The following is an 18,780-nucleotide window of genomic DNA, read 5'->3' on the forward strand; positions in this document are numbered from 1 at the left end:
AACCTTGAGTAATTTCAGTCTCCAAGAGGCTGGTGGAATGTTACTTTCCTAACCTGTGCAGAATCCTAGACCAGAAGTTGGTAATTTTGGCCAGCACGGCGGCACACACCTGTAATCCCAGCACTTTGGGAGGCTGAGGATCACTTGAGGCCAGGAGTTTGAGACTGGCCTGGGCAACATAGCAAGACCTGGTCTCTACAAAAAAAATTAGCCAGGCATGGTGGTATGTGCCTGTAGTCCCAGCTACCCAGGGGACTGATGTGGGGGAATTACGTGAGTCCAGGAGTTTGAGGCTGCAGTAAGCTATGACTGCACCACTGCGCTTCATCCTGGGTGACATTCTGAGGCCCTGTCTCTTTAAAAATTGCATGTACAACAAACAAAAACACCAAGGCCGGGCATGGTGGCTGATGCCTATAAGCCCAGCATTTTGGGAGGCCAAGGCAGGTGGATCACCTGAGGTCAGGAGTTCAAGACCAGTCTGGCCAACATGGTGAAACCTCATCTCTACCAAAAGTTAGCTGGGAATGGTGGTGCATGCCTGTACTCCCAGCTACCGGGAAAGCAGAAGCTGCAGTGAGTTGAGATCGCGCCACTGCACTCCAGCCTAGGTAACAGCAAGACTCTGTCTCAAAAACAAACAAACAACAAAACCTGGATGTGGATCTACAATGATCTTAATCTCGGTAAAATTTTCAATTAAAGAAACCCTAACGTTCAAGCTTAGGAAGCAGAGGATAGAAACTAAGGTGGGCTGATTCTAAAGCTCACATTATGCACTGTCACTAATACTGAAGAGATGGGCTTCTTGAGTAACATCTCAAGAAGTGACATCTCAAGACTCGTATTTTGTCGGCAACCTCTCCATGCTTAACTTTCATCCCTTCCTCATCCCCAAACTTATGCCTTAATTTCTGCTTCTGTACTTAGCCTGGGCTTGTCTCTCTGCCTTGAATATATTCACTTACTTATGTTCTTTAATTTATTTTTATCTCATGTCACTAATCCTTTCCTGGCCACCTCATATGACAGTACTCTGTCCCACTTTTCAATTCAGATTAAACATTTCCTGGAGTACCCACTATATCAGTAATGTGTATCAAATACTTTTAGACATGTTACTTATTTTTTTTGAGACAAGAGTCTCGCTCTGTTGTCCGGGCTGGAGTATAGTGGCACAATCTCGGCTCACTACAACTTCCACGTCCAGGGTTCAAGTGATCTTCCTGCCTCAGCTTCCCGAGTAGTTGGGATTACAGGCACGTGCCACCACGCCCGGCTAATTTTTGTATTTTTAGTAAAGATGGGGTTTTACCACGTTGGCCGGGCTGGTCTCGAACTCCTGACTTCAACCTAACTCGGCCTCCCAAAGTGTTGGGATTTACAAGCATGAGCCACCACGTCCGCCTCACATGCTATCTGTATCACATGTGTCCTCAAATTTTCATTAGACCATAATGTACCTGAATGAAGGGGATGTATGTAAAGCACTTGACTCAGTGCCTAGCACAGTGAGTACTCAATAAGCAGAAGTACTGAAATGTCCTGACACCATTTAGACGTCTTTCTCTGCTTAAGACAACTATAACATCCTTTTAGTAAAAAAGTTTTATCATAACAAAAAATAGGTATTTATAAGGACTGTCAGGGGGGATAGGCTATTTCCAATATCACAGTTTTGTTAGGCTATTTCCAATATCACAGTTTTGTTTGTTGGTGCCTTGAAAAGATAAGTTTTATTACTCAAGAGAATGAAATCCACTGATAGGTTCACAGAAACGTGTTCCATCTATAGCCTAAGTTTCTGGCAGATTTTTCTGGAAGAGGCTGTTGGCCGACGCCAGGTGTTTGAATAGACAGCAGCATCTTGGTGTTATACTCAGGAACAGCTTACCCCCTTCCATGGGGTAAAAAGTGGCTTCTTAGGTCTGCAAGAATTCAGGTTGTACTCGGGCTACTTTCCGGAATTCTTTAGTGTGGGTCTTAGGGCACTGCATCTCACACCAGCTGATGGGAACCATCTGGATACCTGGAAGGGAAAAACTGGTGGAGCCCAGATCCCAAAGATTTGCCTGGGACTCCTCTTTTATGCTGGGTATGAAACTGAAGTGCCACCAAGCTTCCTACTGAACCTCAACTCACAAAGAAAAAACTTTGTTCTACTGACTTATGGAGTCCCGTTTCCTTGGATTTATATAAGGAGAATCAGGCTGGGTGTGGTGGCTCACACCTACAATCTCAGCACTTTGGGAGGCCAAGGCGGGCAGATCATTTGAGGCCAGGAGTTTGAGACCAGTCTGGCCAACATGGCGAAACCCCGTCTCTACTAAAAATACAAAAATTAGCTAGGTGTGGTGGCGTGTATCTGTAATCCCAGTTACTTGGGTGATGAGAATTGCCTGAACCCGGGAGGTGAAGGCTGTGGTGAGTGGAGATCGCACCACTGCACTCCAGCCTCCTCGACACAGTGAGACCCAGTCTCAAACCACCACCACCACCACCGGCACCAAGCAAAGAAGAAAAAAAAAATCATTCTAATCTCAGAAGGAAATATCTACAGCCATACTGCTTCCCAGATAAGGGAAACCAGGAAAAACAATGGATTAATCCCAAACCATAGCTCCAGGGAAAGTAAGGATGTGGAAGCAAGGCCATCTCACCTGACTCACTGTGGGCTACCACTACTCCCAGCTCGTTCTCGGCAGTGGTTAGCAGGTAGTTGGACTGTGCATCACCTAGGGAGATCTAGTCACATAACACTGAAGGAAAATGAGGAGTTAGAAGTCTTCCCCCAACCTTAGCCAGCTGAGTTGTTTTTCTACTTTCTCTGTTTTGTTTTTTTGAGACGGAGTCTTGCTCTGTTACCCAGGCTGGAGAGCAGTGGCGCGATCTCAGCTCACAGCAACCTGTGCCTCCAGCGTTCCAGCGGTTCTCCTGCCTCAGTTTCCCGAGTAGCTGAGATTACAGCCATGCGCCACCACGTCCAGCTAATTTTTGTATTTTCAGTAGAGACAGGGTTTCACCATGTTGGGCCAGGCTGGTCTCGAACTCCTGACCTCAGGTGATCCACCCGCCTTGGCCTCCCAAAGTGCTGGGATTACAGGCATGAGCCACCACGCCCAGCCTCCATCTCTTCTTTTGACAAAAACCCAGAAGTCTGCTGGGAATAAAGGATACCACTTTGGCCAAGACAATGTCACCTGGGCGGAAACTCTTATAAATTTCAACCTGTAAAGAAAGAACAGGAATGGTAAGTGAAAGTTCTAGACAGGGTCTATATGAAACTGTGAACCCTTCTGGTAAAGCCAGTCTACTTTCTAATCCTGGAGGGTAGAAATCATCATTACTCATGTCAAGTCAACAACTTTTAATTGCTTCTATAGTATTATCATACAAATGAAAAGTTGTTTTTTTTTTTTTTTTTTTTTTTTTTGAGATGGAGTCTCGCTCTGTTGCCCAGGCTGGAGTGCAGTGGTACGATCTTGGCTCACTGCAACCTCCACCTCCCAGGTTCAAGCGATTCTCCTGCCTTAGCCTCCTGAGTAGCTGGGATTACAGGCGCGCAGCATGACGCTGGCTAGTTTTTGTATTTTTAGTAGAGATGGGGTTTCACCATGTTGGTCAGACTGGTCTTGAACTCCTGAGCTCGTGATCTGCCTGCCTTGGCCTTCCAAAAAGCTGGGATTACAGGTGTGCGCCACCGCACCCAGCCCTTTTTTGTTAAGGGTGGAATCCCACTGTGTCACCCAGGCTGGAGTGCAGTGATGCAATGGTAGCTCACTGCAGCCTTGGACTGCTGGACCAAGGGATCCTCCTGCCTCAGCCTCCCAAGTAGCTAGGACTACAGGTTTGTGCCACCACATAACCTCAAACTCCTGGGCTCAAGCAATCCTCCAGCCACATCCTCTCAAGCAGCTATGACTACAAGCATGAGCCACCATGCCCGCTAATTTTTAATTTTTAAAATTTTTGTAGAGACAGGGTCTCACTGTGTTGCCAGGGCTGGTCTTGAAGTCCTGGCCTCAAGTGATCCTCCCGCCTCAGCCTCCCAAAGTACTGGGATTACAGGTGTGTGCAACCATGCCTGGTCTGAGATAATACTTTTAAGGGATTGAGATTTGTAAAGCCGTTAAAAAAAGAGAACCAACCAACAACCTTGTCTTTTTCAGTTGCTCGGACATCTTCCTTGCTATAAAAAAAGAATTAACAGAAAGATTAATTATCTGTGAGAAAGAATTTTTTTTTTTTTTTTTTTTTTTAAAGACAGAGTCTCCCTCTGTCACCCAGGCTGGAGTACAGTGGCACGATCTCGGCTCACTGCAACCTCCGCCTCCTGGCTTCAGGCATTTTTCATGCCTCAGCCTCTCAAGCAGCTGGAATTACAGGCATGTGCTGCCACGCCCGGCTAGTTTTTGTATTTTTAGTGGAGATGGGGTTTCACCACATTGGCCAGGCTGGTCTTGAACTCCTGGCCTCAGGTGATCCACCCGCCTCAGCTTCCCAAAGTGCTGGGATTACAGGCATGAGTCACCTTGCCCAGCCTGTGAGAAAGAATTATTCTGTAGATTCCTAGTAAATAAAGAGCTACAAGAACAGACAGAACAAGTCTTAATTGGGACCCAGCTGCTACTCAGAGGAGCAGGGTGGAGAAGCATCCTCAGACCACACGGAGCAGCAGTATCAATACCTGATTAGATAAAGGCAGATCAGATTTGGCAAGAAACGATAAGGAGTTTTGTTGCCTCAGGGCTTGAACAGAAGCACTATAGCAAGGGTCCCCAACTTCTGGTGGCCTGTTAGGAACCGGGCTGCACAGAAGGAAGTGAGTGGCAAGCAAGCTTCATCTGTATTTACAGCTGCTCCCCAATCACACACATTACTGCCTGAGCTCCGCCCCCTGTCAGATCAAAGTGGGCATTAGATTCTCATAGAAGTATGAACCCTATTGTGAACTGTGCACATGAGGGAGCTAGGTTGCCCACTCATTATGAGAATCTAATGCTTGACGATCTGTCACTGTCTCCCATCACCCCCAGATGGGACCATCGAATTGCAGGGAAAGAAACTCAGGGTTCCCGCTGATTCTACATTATGGTGAGCTGTGTAATTATTTCATTATATATTACAGTGTAATAATAATAGAAATAAAGTACAGCATAAATGTAATGCACTTGAATCATTCTGCAACCACTCCCACCACAGTCTGTGGAAAAACTGTCTTCCAAGAAACTGGTCCCTGGTGCCAAGAAGCTTGGAGATTGCTGCACTACAGAACCACATCAAATCCTGAGGCTGGAAAGGGCCTCAAAAGTTAGATTATCTGCCTGGCAAGAAATGTTTGTCCTTTCTCAAGGAAGCCACAGGAAATCACCGTCTCACTCACAAATCTTTTCAATGTTTTATAACCTCTGAGTTCAATCTATATTAAAATTTTTAAAAAGTGCTTCCTAGAATGCCTTCCACTTTGGTTTGAGTCATCCTGACACTGATAAACTTCAGCTTCACTCAATTCTTTTTGCTTTACTTTTCATTTATTTATTTGTTTTTTGAGACAGGGTCTCACTTTGTCACCCAGGCTGGAGTGCAGTGGTACAATCTCAGCTCACTGCAACCTCCGCCTCCTAGGCTCAAGTGATCTTCCCACTTTAGCTCCACAAGTAGCTGGGACAACAGGTATGCACCACCATGCCCAGCTAATTTTTTTTTTTTTTTTTTTTTAAGAGATGGAGTCTCGCTGTGTACCCTGTGCCGGAGTGCAGTGGCGTGATCTTGGCTCACTGCAACCTCTGCCTCCCGGGTTCAGCCTCCTGAGTAGCTGGGATTACAGGCGCACGCCACCATGTCCGGCTAGTTTTTGTATTTTTAGTAGAGACGTGGTTTCACCATATTGGCCAGGCTGGTCTCAAACTCCTGACTTTGTGATCTGCCCACCTTGGCCTCCCAAAGTGCTAGGATTACAGGTGTGAGCCACTGTGCCCGGCTAATTTTTGTATTTTTTACAGAGACGGTGTTTCACCATGTTGGCTAGGCTGGTCTCAAACTCCTGATCTCAAGAGATCCATCCGCTTCAGCTTCCCAAAGTGCTAGGATTACAGGCATGAACCACTGTGCCCAGCCTTTGCTTTACTTTTAAACCCTCTCTTGTTAATATTTTCCTTTTGTCCTAGCTCATCCACATATTTTTGGATACTACTAGGGGAGAATCAAAGCACAAAGAAGAAAGAAAAATGGGCAAGAGAAAAATAGGAATTGTAACTGTTGCTCAAAATTCTGGTGTCCTAGTCTATCCTAATCTTATTGCAGTTGCTAAGGCATACGTGACAAGGATACTTCTTACCGGATAGTTCCTCGAAAAGAGTTCTTAAGTGGCATGGACCCCACATATAGGATGTGTACTTTGGCAAAGCGTGAATTGATACTAGAGACCTGTGGAATAGAGAAAAGATCAGCATCAGAGTATAAGCAGTTGTCAGCTCAAGGAAGCAGCAACGAACTGGGGATTACTAGGACTTCAATGCAAGCAACCCTACTAAGTAGAGAATTTAAGACAAGTTAACTCCTACTTCTCTGCATAAGTGACACATGTAAAGGGGAATAAGAGCCACTCTGGCCACCTGATAGAGTTACCATGGGAAACAAAGATGGTATGGGTTTTTTTTTGAGACAGAGTTTCGCTCTTGGTGCCCAGGCTGGAGTGCAATGGCGCAATCTTGGCTCACCGCAACCTCTGCCTCCCAGGTTCAAAGAATTCTCCTGCCTCAGCCTCCTGAGGAGCTGGGATTAAAGGCATGCACCACCATGCCTGGCTAATTTTGTATTTTTAGTAGAGACAGGGTTTCTCCATGTTGGTCAGGCTGGTCTCAAACTCCTGACCTCAGGTGATCCGCCTGCCTCGGCCTCCCAAAGTGCCGGGATTATAGACGTCAGCCACCACACCCTGCAGTTTTTTTTTGTTTTTTTTTTTTTTGAGACAGAGTCTTGCTCTGTCACCCAGGCTGGAGTACAGTGGCACGATCTCGGCTCACTGCAAGCTCTGCCTCCCAAGTTCATGCCATTCTCCTGCCTCAGCCTCCCCAGCAGCTGGGACAACAGGCACATGCCGCCACGCCCGGCTAATTTTTTAGTGGAGATGAGGTTTCACCATGTTAGCCAGGATGGTCTCGATCTCCTGACCTTGTGATCCGCCTGCCTCGGCCTCCGAAAGTGGTGGGATTACAGGCGTGAGCCACCACTCCCAGCTTTTTTTTTTTTAGTCTTTTCACAACTTGCCCTTCAGAGAAGTATAGATTTTTTAAAGTATAGATGGCTAACATTGGAAAAAAAAAAAAAAAGGCTGGACACGGTGGCTCATGCCTGTAATCCCAGCACTTTGGGAGGCTGAGGTGGGCACATCACTTGAGGTCAGGAGTTCGGGACCAGCCTGGCCAACCTGGTAAAACCCCATCTGTACTAAAAATACAAAAATTAGCTAGGCGTGGCAGCATACGCCTATAACCCCAGCTACTCGGGAGGCAGAGGCAGTAGAATCACTTGAACCCAAGAGGCAGAGGCTGCAGTGAGCCAAGATCGTGCCACTGCACTCCAGCCTGGGTGACAGAGCAAGGCCCTGCCTCAAAAAAAAAAAAAAAAAATCTAAAAAGGAAAAAAATCAAGGAATGCCAGAAAATAAAAGTCTTTTGCTTCTCTGCAGAAAAAGGTCTCAGCTTCAGATGTTCAAAAATAGGCTTCCCAATCATCCTCTGGCATCCCTGTTTCCCAGACACAGGTAGAAACTCTGTATTCAGAGAATCAGCTCAGTGAAGGAACTACGCATGCCTGACCTTGGCTGCCTTATTATTCTAGAAATCTGTAGACCAGAACAGTCCAGTAAAACTTTATGTAGTGACAGAAAAGTCATGTGCTGACCAGTATAGCAACCACTAGCCACAAGTGGCTACTGAGTACTTGAAATGTGGCTAATGTGACTAAGGAAACCAATTTTATTTTATTTTATTTTATTATTTTTTTTTTTTTGAGAAGGAGTCTCGCTCTGTCGCCCAGGCTGGAGTGCAGTAGCCGGATCTCAGCTCACTGCAAGCTCCGCCTCCCAGGTTCCCGCCATTCTCCTGCCTCAGCCTCCTGAGTAGCTGGGACTACAGGCGCCGCCACTTCGCCCGGCTAATTTTTTTGTATTTTTTTAGTAGAGACGGGGTTTCACCGTGTTAGCCAGGATAGTCTCGATCTCCTGACCTCATGATCCGCCCGTCTCGGCCTCCCAAAGTGCTGGGATTACAGGCGTGAGCCACCGCGCCCAGCCCTTATTTTTGAGAGACAAGTCTTGTCGTTACCCAGGCTGCAGTGATCATGGCTCACTGCAGCCTCAACCCCCTGGGTTCAAGCGATCCTCCTGCCTCAGCCTACCAAGTAGTTGGGACCACAGGCATGTGCTACCATGCCTGGCTAATTTTTTATTTTTATTTATTTATTTATTTATTTATTTATTTATTTATTTAATTTTCAGAGTCTCACTCTGTTGTCCAGGCTGGAGTGCCGTGACGCGGACTCATTGAAACCTCGGCCTCCCGGGTTCAAGCAAATCTCCTGCCTCAGACTCCCGAGTAGCTGGGATTATAGGCATGTGCCACCACATTGAGCTAATTTTTGTATTTTTAGTAGAGATGGGGTTTCATCATGTTAGCCATGATTGGCCAGGCTGGTCTCGAACTCCTGACCTCAGGTGATCTGCCCACCTTGGCCTCCCAAAGTGCTGGGATTACAGGCGTGAGCCACAGTGCCCAGCAATTTTTGATTCTTTTTGTAGAGATGAGGTTTCACTATGTTTCCCAGGCTGGTCTTGAACTCTGGGTTGAAGCAATCCTCCTGCCTCGGCCTCTTTTTTTTTTTTTTCCTTTTTTTTTTTTTTTTTTTGAGACGGAGTCTTGCTCTGTGCCCCAGGCTGGAGTGCAGTGGCACGATCTCGGCTCACTGCAAGCTCCGCCCCACCGGGTTCACGCCATTCTCCTGCCTCAGCCTCCCGAGTAGCTGGGACTACAGGCGCCTGCCACCTCGCCCGGCTAATTTTCTTGTATTTTTAGTAGAGACGGGGTTTCACCGTGTTAGCCAGGATGGTCTCGATCTCCTGACCTCGTGATCCGCCCGTCTCGGCCTCCCAAAGTGCTAGGATTACAGGCTTGAGCCACTGCGCCCGGCCTTTTTTTTTCCTTTGAGACAGAATTTCGCTCTGTTGCCCAGGCTAGAGTGCAGTGGCGTGATCTCAGCTCACTGCAAGCTCCGCCTCCCGGGTTCACGCCATTCTCCTGCCTCAGCCTCCCACATAGCTGGGACTACAGGTGCCCGCCACCATGCCCTGCTCATTTTTTTTGTATTTTTAGTAGAGACGGGGTTTCACCGTGTTAGCCAGGATGGTCTCAATCTCCTGACCTTGTGATCAGTCCCCCTTGGCCTCCCAAAGCGCTGGGATTATAGGCGTGAGCCACTGCGCCCAGCCTGCCTTGGCCTCTTAAAGTGTAAGAATTACCAGTGTGAGCCATTGTGCCCCGCCAGAAATACATTTATGTAGCTTGTGGCTATCATACTGGACACTGCAGTTCTGGCATGGTCATGATTTCAGCACTGAATGGGCGTTCTAAGCATGGAAGTTAGGACAAACTTACCTTACAGGTTACAATAGCTCCGACATCTGGCAGTAACTGGGACTCTGTTTCTCTTACTACAGACACCACAGGAAGCTACAGAGGGAAAAAGAAAAAAACTGAAATGTCCTGGCTAACTCTTGGGTCAAAGCATTTGTGTCTTGAGAGTAATATAGGAATGTCTTGGTACACAGGTGAGAGCTGGAGTATGCATTCATTTATAGGCCAGAGCAGAAGGCCTTAGAAATTTTAGGAAATAGGAGGACCAGGGGGCTACAGAATGCTGCTAGAAGATGTAAACCTCTAAACTTCTTTTTTTTTGTTGTCGTTGGAGATGGAGTCTTGCTCTGTTGCCCAGGCTGGAGTGCAGTGGCATATTCTCGGCTCACTGCAAGCTCCACCTCCCGGGTTCATGCCATTCTCCAGCCTCAGCCTCCCAAGTAGCTGAGACTACAGGCACCTGCCACCACGCCCGGCTAATTTTTTTTGTAGTAAATCCCTAAACTTCCAATAAGTTTTCTGGTGATTCTCTCAGAATTTCTTGGTATACAACTATATTGCCTATAATCATTGACAATTTTACTTTTTTTGGTTTTTTTTTGAGATGGAGTTTCACTCTTGTTGCCCAGAGTGGAGTGCAATGGCGCCATCTCGGTTCACTGCAACCTCCACCTCCTGGGTTCAAGTGATTCTCCTGCCTCAGCCTCCCGAGTAGTTGGGATTACAGACGCCTGCCACCATGCTCGGGTAATTTTTTGTATTTTTAGTAGAGATGGGGTTTCACCATGTTGGTCAGACTGGTCTCGAACACCTGACCTCAGGTGATCAACCCACCTTGGCTTCCCAAAGTGCTGGGATTACAGGCGTGAGCCACTACATCTGGCTGACAATTTTACTCTTTCCTCCAAAGTTATACTGCTTCTTTCTGTTTCTTATTTTACTGCACAGGCTGAAATTTCCACAGAAATGTTACAAATAGTAGCTACGCTTGTTTTAAGTGAATACTTGCAGAGTTTTCTCTTTGAGCATGGTATTGGCTGTTGGTATGAGACAGATATTTTGAGCCTCATCTTTTAACAATCTCTCCGTTGCTTACAATGCTTCAGCTCTCCTGGCCTTCTTTCAGTTTCCCCAACTTACTAAATTCTTCCCACTTTCAGATCTCTCTTCAACCTATTCTTTTTGCCAGAATTGCACTCTCTCCACCCACCTGACTCTAACCTACTCTTTAGATGATTCAGCTTCAATGTCACTTCTGCTGACTAGGATGGATTTGCCTGTTACATGTTCTTAAGGTGCCCTGTAATATTCTTTCAAAGCAGCCACCACATGTGTAACCATATGCTTATTTGAGCATTTATTTGTTTACAATTTGTGTCTGTGTCCTTTGATAGCAGAAACCAAGTCAGCGCTGTGCCTGACACATGAAAATACTCAAGTGGTATCTATCAAATGAACAAACTCAGGACTGTTAAGGACATTCCCAACAATGACTGAATAGAAAGCCCCTTGAGTCAGACGGCTTAAGTTACTTACTCAAAGCAGAATCGAGGTCAAGTTAGCCAGAACCTAACGGTTCTAATTCTGAATCCTCTTTCTACTGTGCTCCTTCAAATATTGCTTATATGATCCTGAGCTAATCCTGGATCAATCTCTAAAACTAGAAAAGTAGGTATTACGCATTCAACAAACATTTATTGAGGAGCTGCTTTGTGCTAGATACTGATGGTATGGTGGTAGCACCTGCACTTCGTGGAACTTAGATTTAAGCAAGGGAGAAGTCTAGTGGGAAACATACCTGAGTGTCTAATCATATGCTGACATAAGTGCTTGGAAGAAAAGGGACAGAGTTTTTTTGTAAGTCTTTAACAAAACAAACAAAAACAAAACATCCCACAAAACTCCTTTCCTCAATTAGTGGGTCCAGAAGGGCTTCTCTGAGGTGATAATACAGAAACTAACGGAGGTAGGAATTAAACAGGCCTAAGAAGACAGAAGCGTTCCAGATAGATGGCATGTTACAAAGGCTCTGTAGCAGGAGAAAGCTTGGCACATTACCGACACTGAAAGAAGCTAGTGTGTTACAAATTTTTTTAAAAGGGCAAGCCAAAACTGTGATTATAACTTTTACAAATAGAAAAGACTGTATGATTAGATCGCGTCAGTGAGGTGGAGATAGTGGCACTAGAGGTAAGCCGGAGAGGTAAGCAACATTCATACAGTATACAACGCACTGCTGGGCTGAGCTGGGCTAGGTTACTGAGTTCGCATCTGCTTTTGTCCCAACCTCCCTCCCCGAGGGTCAGCAGCACAACCAAGCGAGATCAACACAACTAGTGTGTGGTGGCTAAGTGCACAACAGCGGCGATACGGCTAGAAGAAACTAAGAGACCAACATTGTACCACTAAGGCTCTAAACACGCGTCCGCAGTGCCCATGCCTAAGGACTGGAACTCAAGGGCAGCCTAAGGGAAAAACAGAGAGAGAGGAGACGGCATGCCGCTTCCTTTACCGCGCCGTTCTCGCTGCTCTTCATCAGGCAGCCGGCAAGCGACGAAAAGATGTAGCCGTGGCGGGTGTAGGTGCCGCTGCCCGGGCTGCCCTCCTCCAAGTTACACAGACGTTCGCCTGCAGAAAAAATGCTGCATCGGTCATGGGCCCCCAGAAACTGCAGGCCGTCCAGGCTTCTTGCTTCGGCCCCTATCCAGGACTCTGTACGGGAAGCGCTCACTTACCGGGAATACAGTATCTCACAGGTGGTGCCATGATTGCCGCTGTCCCAAAAGCCGGATGAAAACGAAATCGATTTCTCATTGGCCAAACCCAGGCACAGTTCCGCAGTAAGATACGCGTCAATTGGTGTTCTTTATCCTTGCGTGTAAACTCCATTTCCCAGGTTACCCCGGGACAAATCCGGGGGCGGAACTTCAGCGCTCCATGCTTGCGCCTGCGCGTGTGGTTGAGGATGGGCTGGCGGCAGGTCCGGGTCCGCTGGGTGGCACTGCAGGCGGCGGGCCATGGTGGTTTGGATTGAGCCGGGCCCGGCCGGGGCGCCGAGTCGGAGAGGGTGGCAGTGAGCGGCGGCAGAGGCTGCGGGGCTCGGTTTGGCTGACTGGGGAGTCGGCAGGCGGCAGGTAAGGGCGAAGCCTCGGCCCTTGCTCCCCATCCTAGTCCCTTTTTCTGGGTCGGGCAATGCCCTGGGGCCTTGTCTTGAGTCCAGGTTCCTGCTCTCTCCTCGCCCTGCCCTGCGGGGCTGCGCCCTCCTCAGCCGGAGCGCACCTTGCGAGCAACCGTTACGTTCAGAGCAGGAAGGAAGGAGGTCAAGCGACCCAACTCGTCTGTTTCACAGATGTGGAACCTCAGATTCAGAGACCGGGTTTGACTTGTCCAAAATCTTCAAGATAGAGCCCAAACTGGAACCCGCGATTTTTGACTTCCAGTCCATCGCAGTTTCACCTCGCGGCTGTCATTGAGAAATAAAACCTTTTCCCGGTTTTTGTTTTGTTTTGTTTTTGAAAAGGAGTCTCGCTCTTTGGCCAGGCTGGAGTGCAGTGGCGCGATCTCTGCGCACTGCAACCTCCGCCTCCTGGCATCAAGCGATTCTCCTGCCTCAGCCTCCCGCGCAGCTGGGACTACAGGCGCGCGCCATCACGCCCAGCTAATTTTTGTATTTTCAGTAGAGACGGGGTTTCACTATGTTGGCCAGGATGGTCTCGATCTCTTGAGCCGCCCGCCTCAGCCTCCCAAAGTGCAGGAATTACAGGTGATTCCTCCCAAAGTGAGCCACCGCGCCCGGCCTTTTCCCGGTTTTTTAACTGTAGCTTCCAGTCCTGCGGTCCGATCCTCTTCGCGGCCTCCCATCCCCACTTAAGTAAGCTTTCTCAGGTTGAAAAAGCCGAACTCTGGTTGTGTGGGCCCGTCATCAAAAGATAAGCAGCCCCAAAATAAAGTTGCTACTTTTTCTTCTCAGCGTGTTACCCCAGAAGGGAGGTCTGCACGTGAATAAAATGCTACTCTTTATTGATGTCTGGTATCTCCTACTTGAGATTGCAAACATCCCGAGAGCAGCGTCCTTGTCCAGATGACATTGCCCACGACTTTGATCTCAGTTCACCTGACTTCTGATGGCTTTGCCGCCTGTCCCTCCCTGTCCCCTCAGTCGACTTTCCCCTTGGGAAACAGATGGTGACTTAGAGCCATGGGAAGAGGGAAGTGCTGTGGCCTGCAATCTCCTCCTGTCTGGTGGCAGACGACCACTATGGCCTGTGACTGTTACTGAGGGATGAGAGTACTCGGGCTTGTGCTTGGGGTGGTAGTAAAGCTGCGCTTTGCTCTGTTTCCTCCCCTGTTCACTGAGATTACCCCCTTCTTCCCTACACACATATTTTTGAATTTTGCTTTACCTCTATTTCCTGAGATGAAAAGTCTGGGCCAGGTGCGGTGGCCCGCCTGTAATCCCAGCACTTTGGGAGGCTGAGGCAGGCGCATCACCTGAGGTTGGGAGTTCGAGACCAGCCTGACTTACATGGAGAAACCCCGTCTGTACTAAAAAAATACAAAATTAGCCGGGCGTGGGGGCGCATGCCTGTAATCCCAGCTACTCAGGAGGCTGAGGCAGGAGAATTGCTTGAACCCAGGAGGCGGAGGTTGTGGTGAGCCCAGATTGTGCCATTGCACTCCAGCCTGGGCAACAAGAGCAAAACTCAGTCTCAAAAAAAAAAAAAAAAAAAAGTTTGTATGTTCAGTTGCAGCCCACTTACTACATATATCAATTTCCTGGCACCCTGTACCCCATTAGCTAATGGAGAGAGGCCCTAGCTTCAGACTTTGTTCACCCAAATCTGTATCTGTGCATCTAGGAGCTTTCTATTTACACGGTTGGGCTGATTTCTGGTTGGGCTTGTTTTCAAAAATGACTTCTAGCTCCTAAGTGCCATGATTTTAATAACAGTTTGTATTTCTCTCTTTATTAATCAGACAGAATGATAGCAGGAGACACTTATTTAGAGTTATCACATTGGCAAGAGTGTCCTTGTTGGTATTTGTAGGACAGATAGACATCTGGCCAGGCTTTCCACTTCTGCATCCCTCCAGGTCATTCGTTCAACAAATATTTGAGTACTTCCATGAGCCAAGTATTGTGCTAAGTGCTTTATAAACATTTCATTTACACTTACCAAATACAGTTTGCCCTTCATACCTGTGAGCTTCACATCGCAGATTCAACCAACCATGGATTGGAAATACTTGGGGGCAGCCGGGGGTGGTGGCTTACGCCTATAATCCCAGCACTTTGGGAGGCCAAGGCAGGCAGATCACCTGAGGTCAGGAGTTTAAGACCAGCCTTGCCAACATTGTGAAACCCTGTCTCTATTAAAAATACAAACATTTGCTGGGGGAGGTGACGGGTGCCTGTAATCCCAGCTACTTGGGAGGCAGAGGCAGGGAGAATTGCTTGAACCCAGGAGACAGAGGTTGCAGTGAGCCGAGATCTTGCCACTGTACTTCAGCCTGGGCAACAGAGCAAGACTTCATCTCAAAAACAAACAAAAAAAGTGTTTATGTGTAGCATTTACTTTGTATTAGGTATTATGAGTAATCTAGAAATGATTTAAAGTATATGGGAGGATATGTATAGGTTATATGCAAATACTATGCCATTTTATTTTATTTATTTATTTATTTTTGAGACGGAGTCTCTCTCTGTCGCCCAGGCTGCAGTGCAGTGGCCAGATCTCAGCTCACTGCAAGCTCCGCCTCCCGGGTTTACGCCATTCTCCTGCCTCAGCCTCCCAAGTAGCTGGGACTACAGGCGCCTGCCACCTCGCCCGGCTAGTTTTTTTGTATTTTGTAGTAGAGACGGGGTTTCACCGTGTTAGCCAGGATGGTCTCGATCTCCTGAGCTCGTGATCCGCCCGTCTCGGCCTCCCAAAGTGCTGGGATTACAGGCTTGAGCCACCGCGCCCGGCCTATGCCATTTTATAACAGATTTGAGCATCCATAGATTTTGGTATCTGAAGGGAGGACTGGAACCAATCCCTCCGCAGATACGGGCGTTGACTGTATCCGTATAGTTACAGAATCAATAAGGGTGAGAGCTGGAAGGGACTTCAGCATTTAATCCCACTCCCTCACTGAATGTGAACACAAGGAGATTGAGTCCCAGCAGGGTTGAATGATTTGTCCGAGGCTACAGAACTGCTTAGGGACAGAATTGAACCCTAAGGAATTGGGTAAATCTAGTCCTTGAGGCAGGCATTTCCTGTAGCGCTCAGGAATTTAGGACGTGGTTGAGAATGATCTGAAAAGTGGAGAACAGAAGTTTTTTTTTTTAAGACTAGAAGAGGTGTGAAGTAGCATATAATTCGAGTTTATTACAAATGAGGAATGCATTGGATTTGCATGCTAATACTACAAAAAGTATTTTGGCAAATAGGAAACTCTCCATTAGCTATAGAAAGGGAATGAACAGCGATGTGGACAGTCCCACAGCCACCTAGATTTGTTGTGGGGTAATCTGTTTTGTCCCACTCTTACATTTGATTGTGGGTATCTACCACTTTAAAAATTCATGCTACAAGCCAAATCATGCCTCCAAACAATAGGGGTGGAAGTTTGAGCTTGAGCTTTTTTTAAAAAAATTTTTTTTGAGACGGAGTCTTACTCTTGTCTCCCAGGCTGGAGTGCACTGGTGTGATCTCGGCTCACTGCAACCTCCACCTCCCGGGTTTACGCCATTCTCCTGCCTCAGGCTCCCAAGTAGCCAGGATTACAGGCATGTGCCACCGTGCCCAGCTATTTTTTTGTATTTTCAGTAGAGACAAAGTTTCACCATGTTGGCCAGGCTGGTCTCTAACTCCTGACCTCAAGTGATCCACCTGCCTCAGCCTCCCAAAGTGTTGGGAGTACAGGCGTGAGCCACCATGCCTGGCCTTTTTTTATCTTTTCTACACTCCCTTTAATTCTTTTAGCTTCCTAGGAGGTGACAGGAACAGACGGTTTATTTATCCTGGTGCTGTGTAGGTCCCTACCGAATTGTGCTTTCTCCTCTGTAGACCTTGTCTGCTGAGTTCGTTTTCGCCTTAGAGCTTACAGGGCTTGTGCAAGGAGGTAATTAAGTGTTTTCTTTGAAAGGTCTTTTGTGGGGATGAGCCAGGGTGCAAGGAGAGTACAGTGCTCCAGTTACAGAATTGAAACCGTCCCTGCAGTGGAGCAGCCTCCTCCAGTTTCTGTTGGGTTTTGAGCTACCTGTTAAATAAGTCAATGGGGTTGTCAAGGACAAAGCAGCCCTCCCTGGCTGCCTCAGGGCAAAATCAGATAATTTTTCTTTCTGGTGAAAGTATTTAATCTGCAGAACTGATGAAACTGTCATCTGTTAGCGCATCTGTGTCTTCTGGTCATTGCCCAGGTAGCTGATCTCTTCCCATGGCTGCTGCATGAGGTAGAAACTGCAGAGAGGAGATGGAGGCACTGGTAGAGGTGCCACAGAAGCAGTGAACTGGGAAGTCTGGTTGGGCAGCTTGGGGCTAAGGCAGCAGCTGCAGAGAAGGTTCTTGAGTGTCTAATTAGACTGGGGCAGTGGAGTCCATCAGAGAGGTCAGGCCCCCAAGGCCTTCATGAATCAACATGGAGGTCCCCTCCCATTGCTCGTGACTCCTTCCTGTGGTTTTGGCTCAGAATACCTGGAGTTATCTTAGCTACCATTTCCTTAGGAGTGGGGCTGGGAATGGAATTGGAGACAAAGTATTTTCTGTCATGCAAGGGGTAGCTGGCTGTCCTGACAGGAGACAGGGAATGTCATGCTACCAGGTTGAGTCGGCTAGCCTGTGACGTCAGCCCAGAGGGAATAGGAAGGAAGAGTATCTTTTGCCAAGACTTAAATAGCACCAGGGAATATCTCGGTGCAGGATCCACATTCTGTGTACTCATTCCTCCACTGGCTGTTCTTTGGTGAGGAGTAATCGTCTGAAGGTAGGTTGATGCGCCAACGCAGTCAGGAAGCCTGGGCGATCTCTGCTACGGTGGCCATGTCCAGAGACACAGTGGGTAGCTTTGTCCATGTGGGCCACACTCCACCCAAAGGTCTGTCTACACAGACAATTCCTAAGACTGCTTTGGTTTGGAGCGGCCTTTCTCACCCTTCCCTGTGGCCTGTTGCTTTAGGTGTGCATCACCTTGGATTTGCTATGCAACCATGTGGTGTAATATAAGTACGATTTCTGCAGGCTCAGAACCGTCAGTCTTACCCCCTTACTCTGGTTGGAACATGGGCACTGTCCGTAGAAAAATGAAGTAACCTCCCTACTTCTCATAGTTGGTGACTGGCCTAGCTGGGTCTTAGTCTCAGGTCTTTGCCCTCCCAGTGAGTACTCTAGGCCTTCCCACTAGCGGGTTGGGAAGGGAGGGCTCAGACTAGATCCTCACAATGGTGTGCTCTCCTAGGAACCATGCGAGGCCAGCGGAGCCTGCTGCTGGGCCCAGCCCGCCTCTGCCTCCGCCTGCTTCTGCTGCTGGGCTACAGGCGCCGCTGTCCACCTCTGCTCCGGGGTCTAGTACAGCGCTGGCGCTACGGCAAGGTCTGCCTGCGCTCCCTGCTCTACAACTCCTTTGGGGGCAGTGACACTGCTGTTGATGCTGCCTTTGAGCCTGTCTACTGGCTGGTAGACAATGTGATCCGCTGGTTTGGAGTGGTGAGTGATGTCCAGGGAGCAGGAAAAGGGGTATTGTGGGGAGCAGAGGGACATGTCTCTGACAGACTCAACCCAGGTTTTGGAGGCCGGCCCCCACCCCTAGGGAAACTCTGAGTCTGCTTTGGGCATAGCTCTTGCGCTATGTCTCCCTGACCTTGCTGGTGTTGGCAGGTGTTCGTAGTCCTGGTGATCGTGCTGACAGGCTCCATTGTGGCTATCGCCTACCTATGTGTCCTGCCTCTCATCCTCCGAACCTACTCAGTGCCACGACTCTGCTGGCATTTCTTCTATAGCCACTGGAATCTGATCCTGATTGTCTTCCACTACTACCAGGCCATCACCACTCCGCCTGGGTACCCACCCCAGGTGGGTCCTCACAGGGGCACTGGGGGAAGTTGCTGGCTATGGGACCTGGTCCCAGGAGTGGGGAGAGTACCTTGGTATGTTTTGAGACAGAA

The 18,780-nt window shown here is 48.1% G+C and overlaps 2 protein-coding genes across 40 annotated transcripts in view; one reads left to right on the forward strand and one right to left on the reverse strand.

Moving 5' to 3' along the window:
• Positions 1–1,685: 1,685 nt before the first annotated feature.
• On the reverse strand, positions 1,686–12,422 carry EXOSC1 (exosome component 1). 6 transcript variants are annotated; one of them, NM_001257849.1, is given in 8 exon segments: positions 1,686–2,029; positions 2,661–2,745; positions 3,178–3,228; positions 4,156–4,189; positions 6,338–6,426; positions 9,654–9,728; positions 12,145–12,260; positions 12,368–12,422. In NM_001257849.1, coding segments are annotated over 8 exon segments (588 nt in total). In that variant the 5' UTR covers positions 12,399–12,422; the 3' UTR covers positions 1,686–1,922.
• A 178-nt stretch (positions 12,423–12,600) lies between these two features.
• Positions 12,601–18,780, forward strand: part of ZDHHC16 (zinc finger DHHC-type palmitoyltransferase 16) — a 31,234-nt gene continuing 25,054 nt past the window's right edge. For 27 of the 34 annotated variants that reach the window (XR_013397715.1, XR_013397718.1, XR_013397716.1 and 24 more), the window contains exons 1-3: positions 12,633–12,766; positions 18,075–18,322; positions 18,494–18,688. Coding sequence is in view for 26 of the 34 variants with exons in the window: in XM_077945196.1 (XP_077801322.1) it covers positions 18,080–18,322; positions 18,494–18,688 (438 nt within the window). In the remaining 8 variants the exon portion in view is untranslated. 34 annotated transcript variants of the gene reach the window in all.

Source organism: Macaca mulatta, chromosome 9 (assembly GCF_049350105.2).
Source record: "Macaca mulatta isolate MMU2019108-1 chromosome 9, T2T-MMU8v2.0, whole genome shotgun sequence".
Lineage (NCBI taxonomy): Eukaryota > Metazoa > Chordata > Mammalia > Primates > Cercopithecidae > Macaca > Macaca mulatta.

Excerpts from the sequence above, each read along its gene's own strand:
- EXOSC1 (XM_077945216.1), bottom strand. The coding sequence starts at position 12,398 with ATGGCACCACCTGTGAGATACTGTATTCCCG. Across the intron at positions 12,261-12,367 it reads TGTGAGATACTGTATTCCCG|GCGAACGTCTGTGTAACTTG; the intron begins GTAAGTGAGCGC and ends TTTTTTCTGCAG. Across the intron at positions 2,746-3,177 it reads ACATTGTCTTGGCCAAAGTG|ATCTCCCTAGGTGATGCACA; the intron begins GTATCCTTTATT and ends TTATGTGACTAG.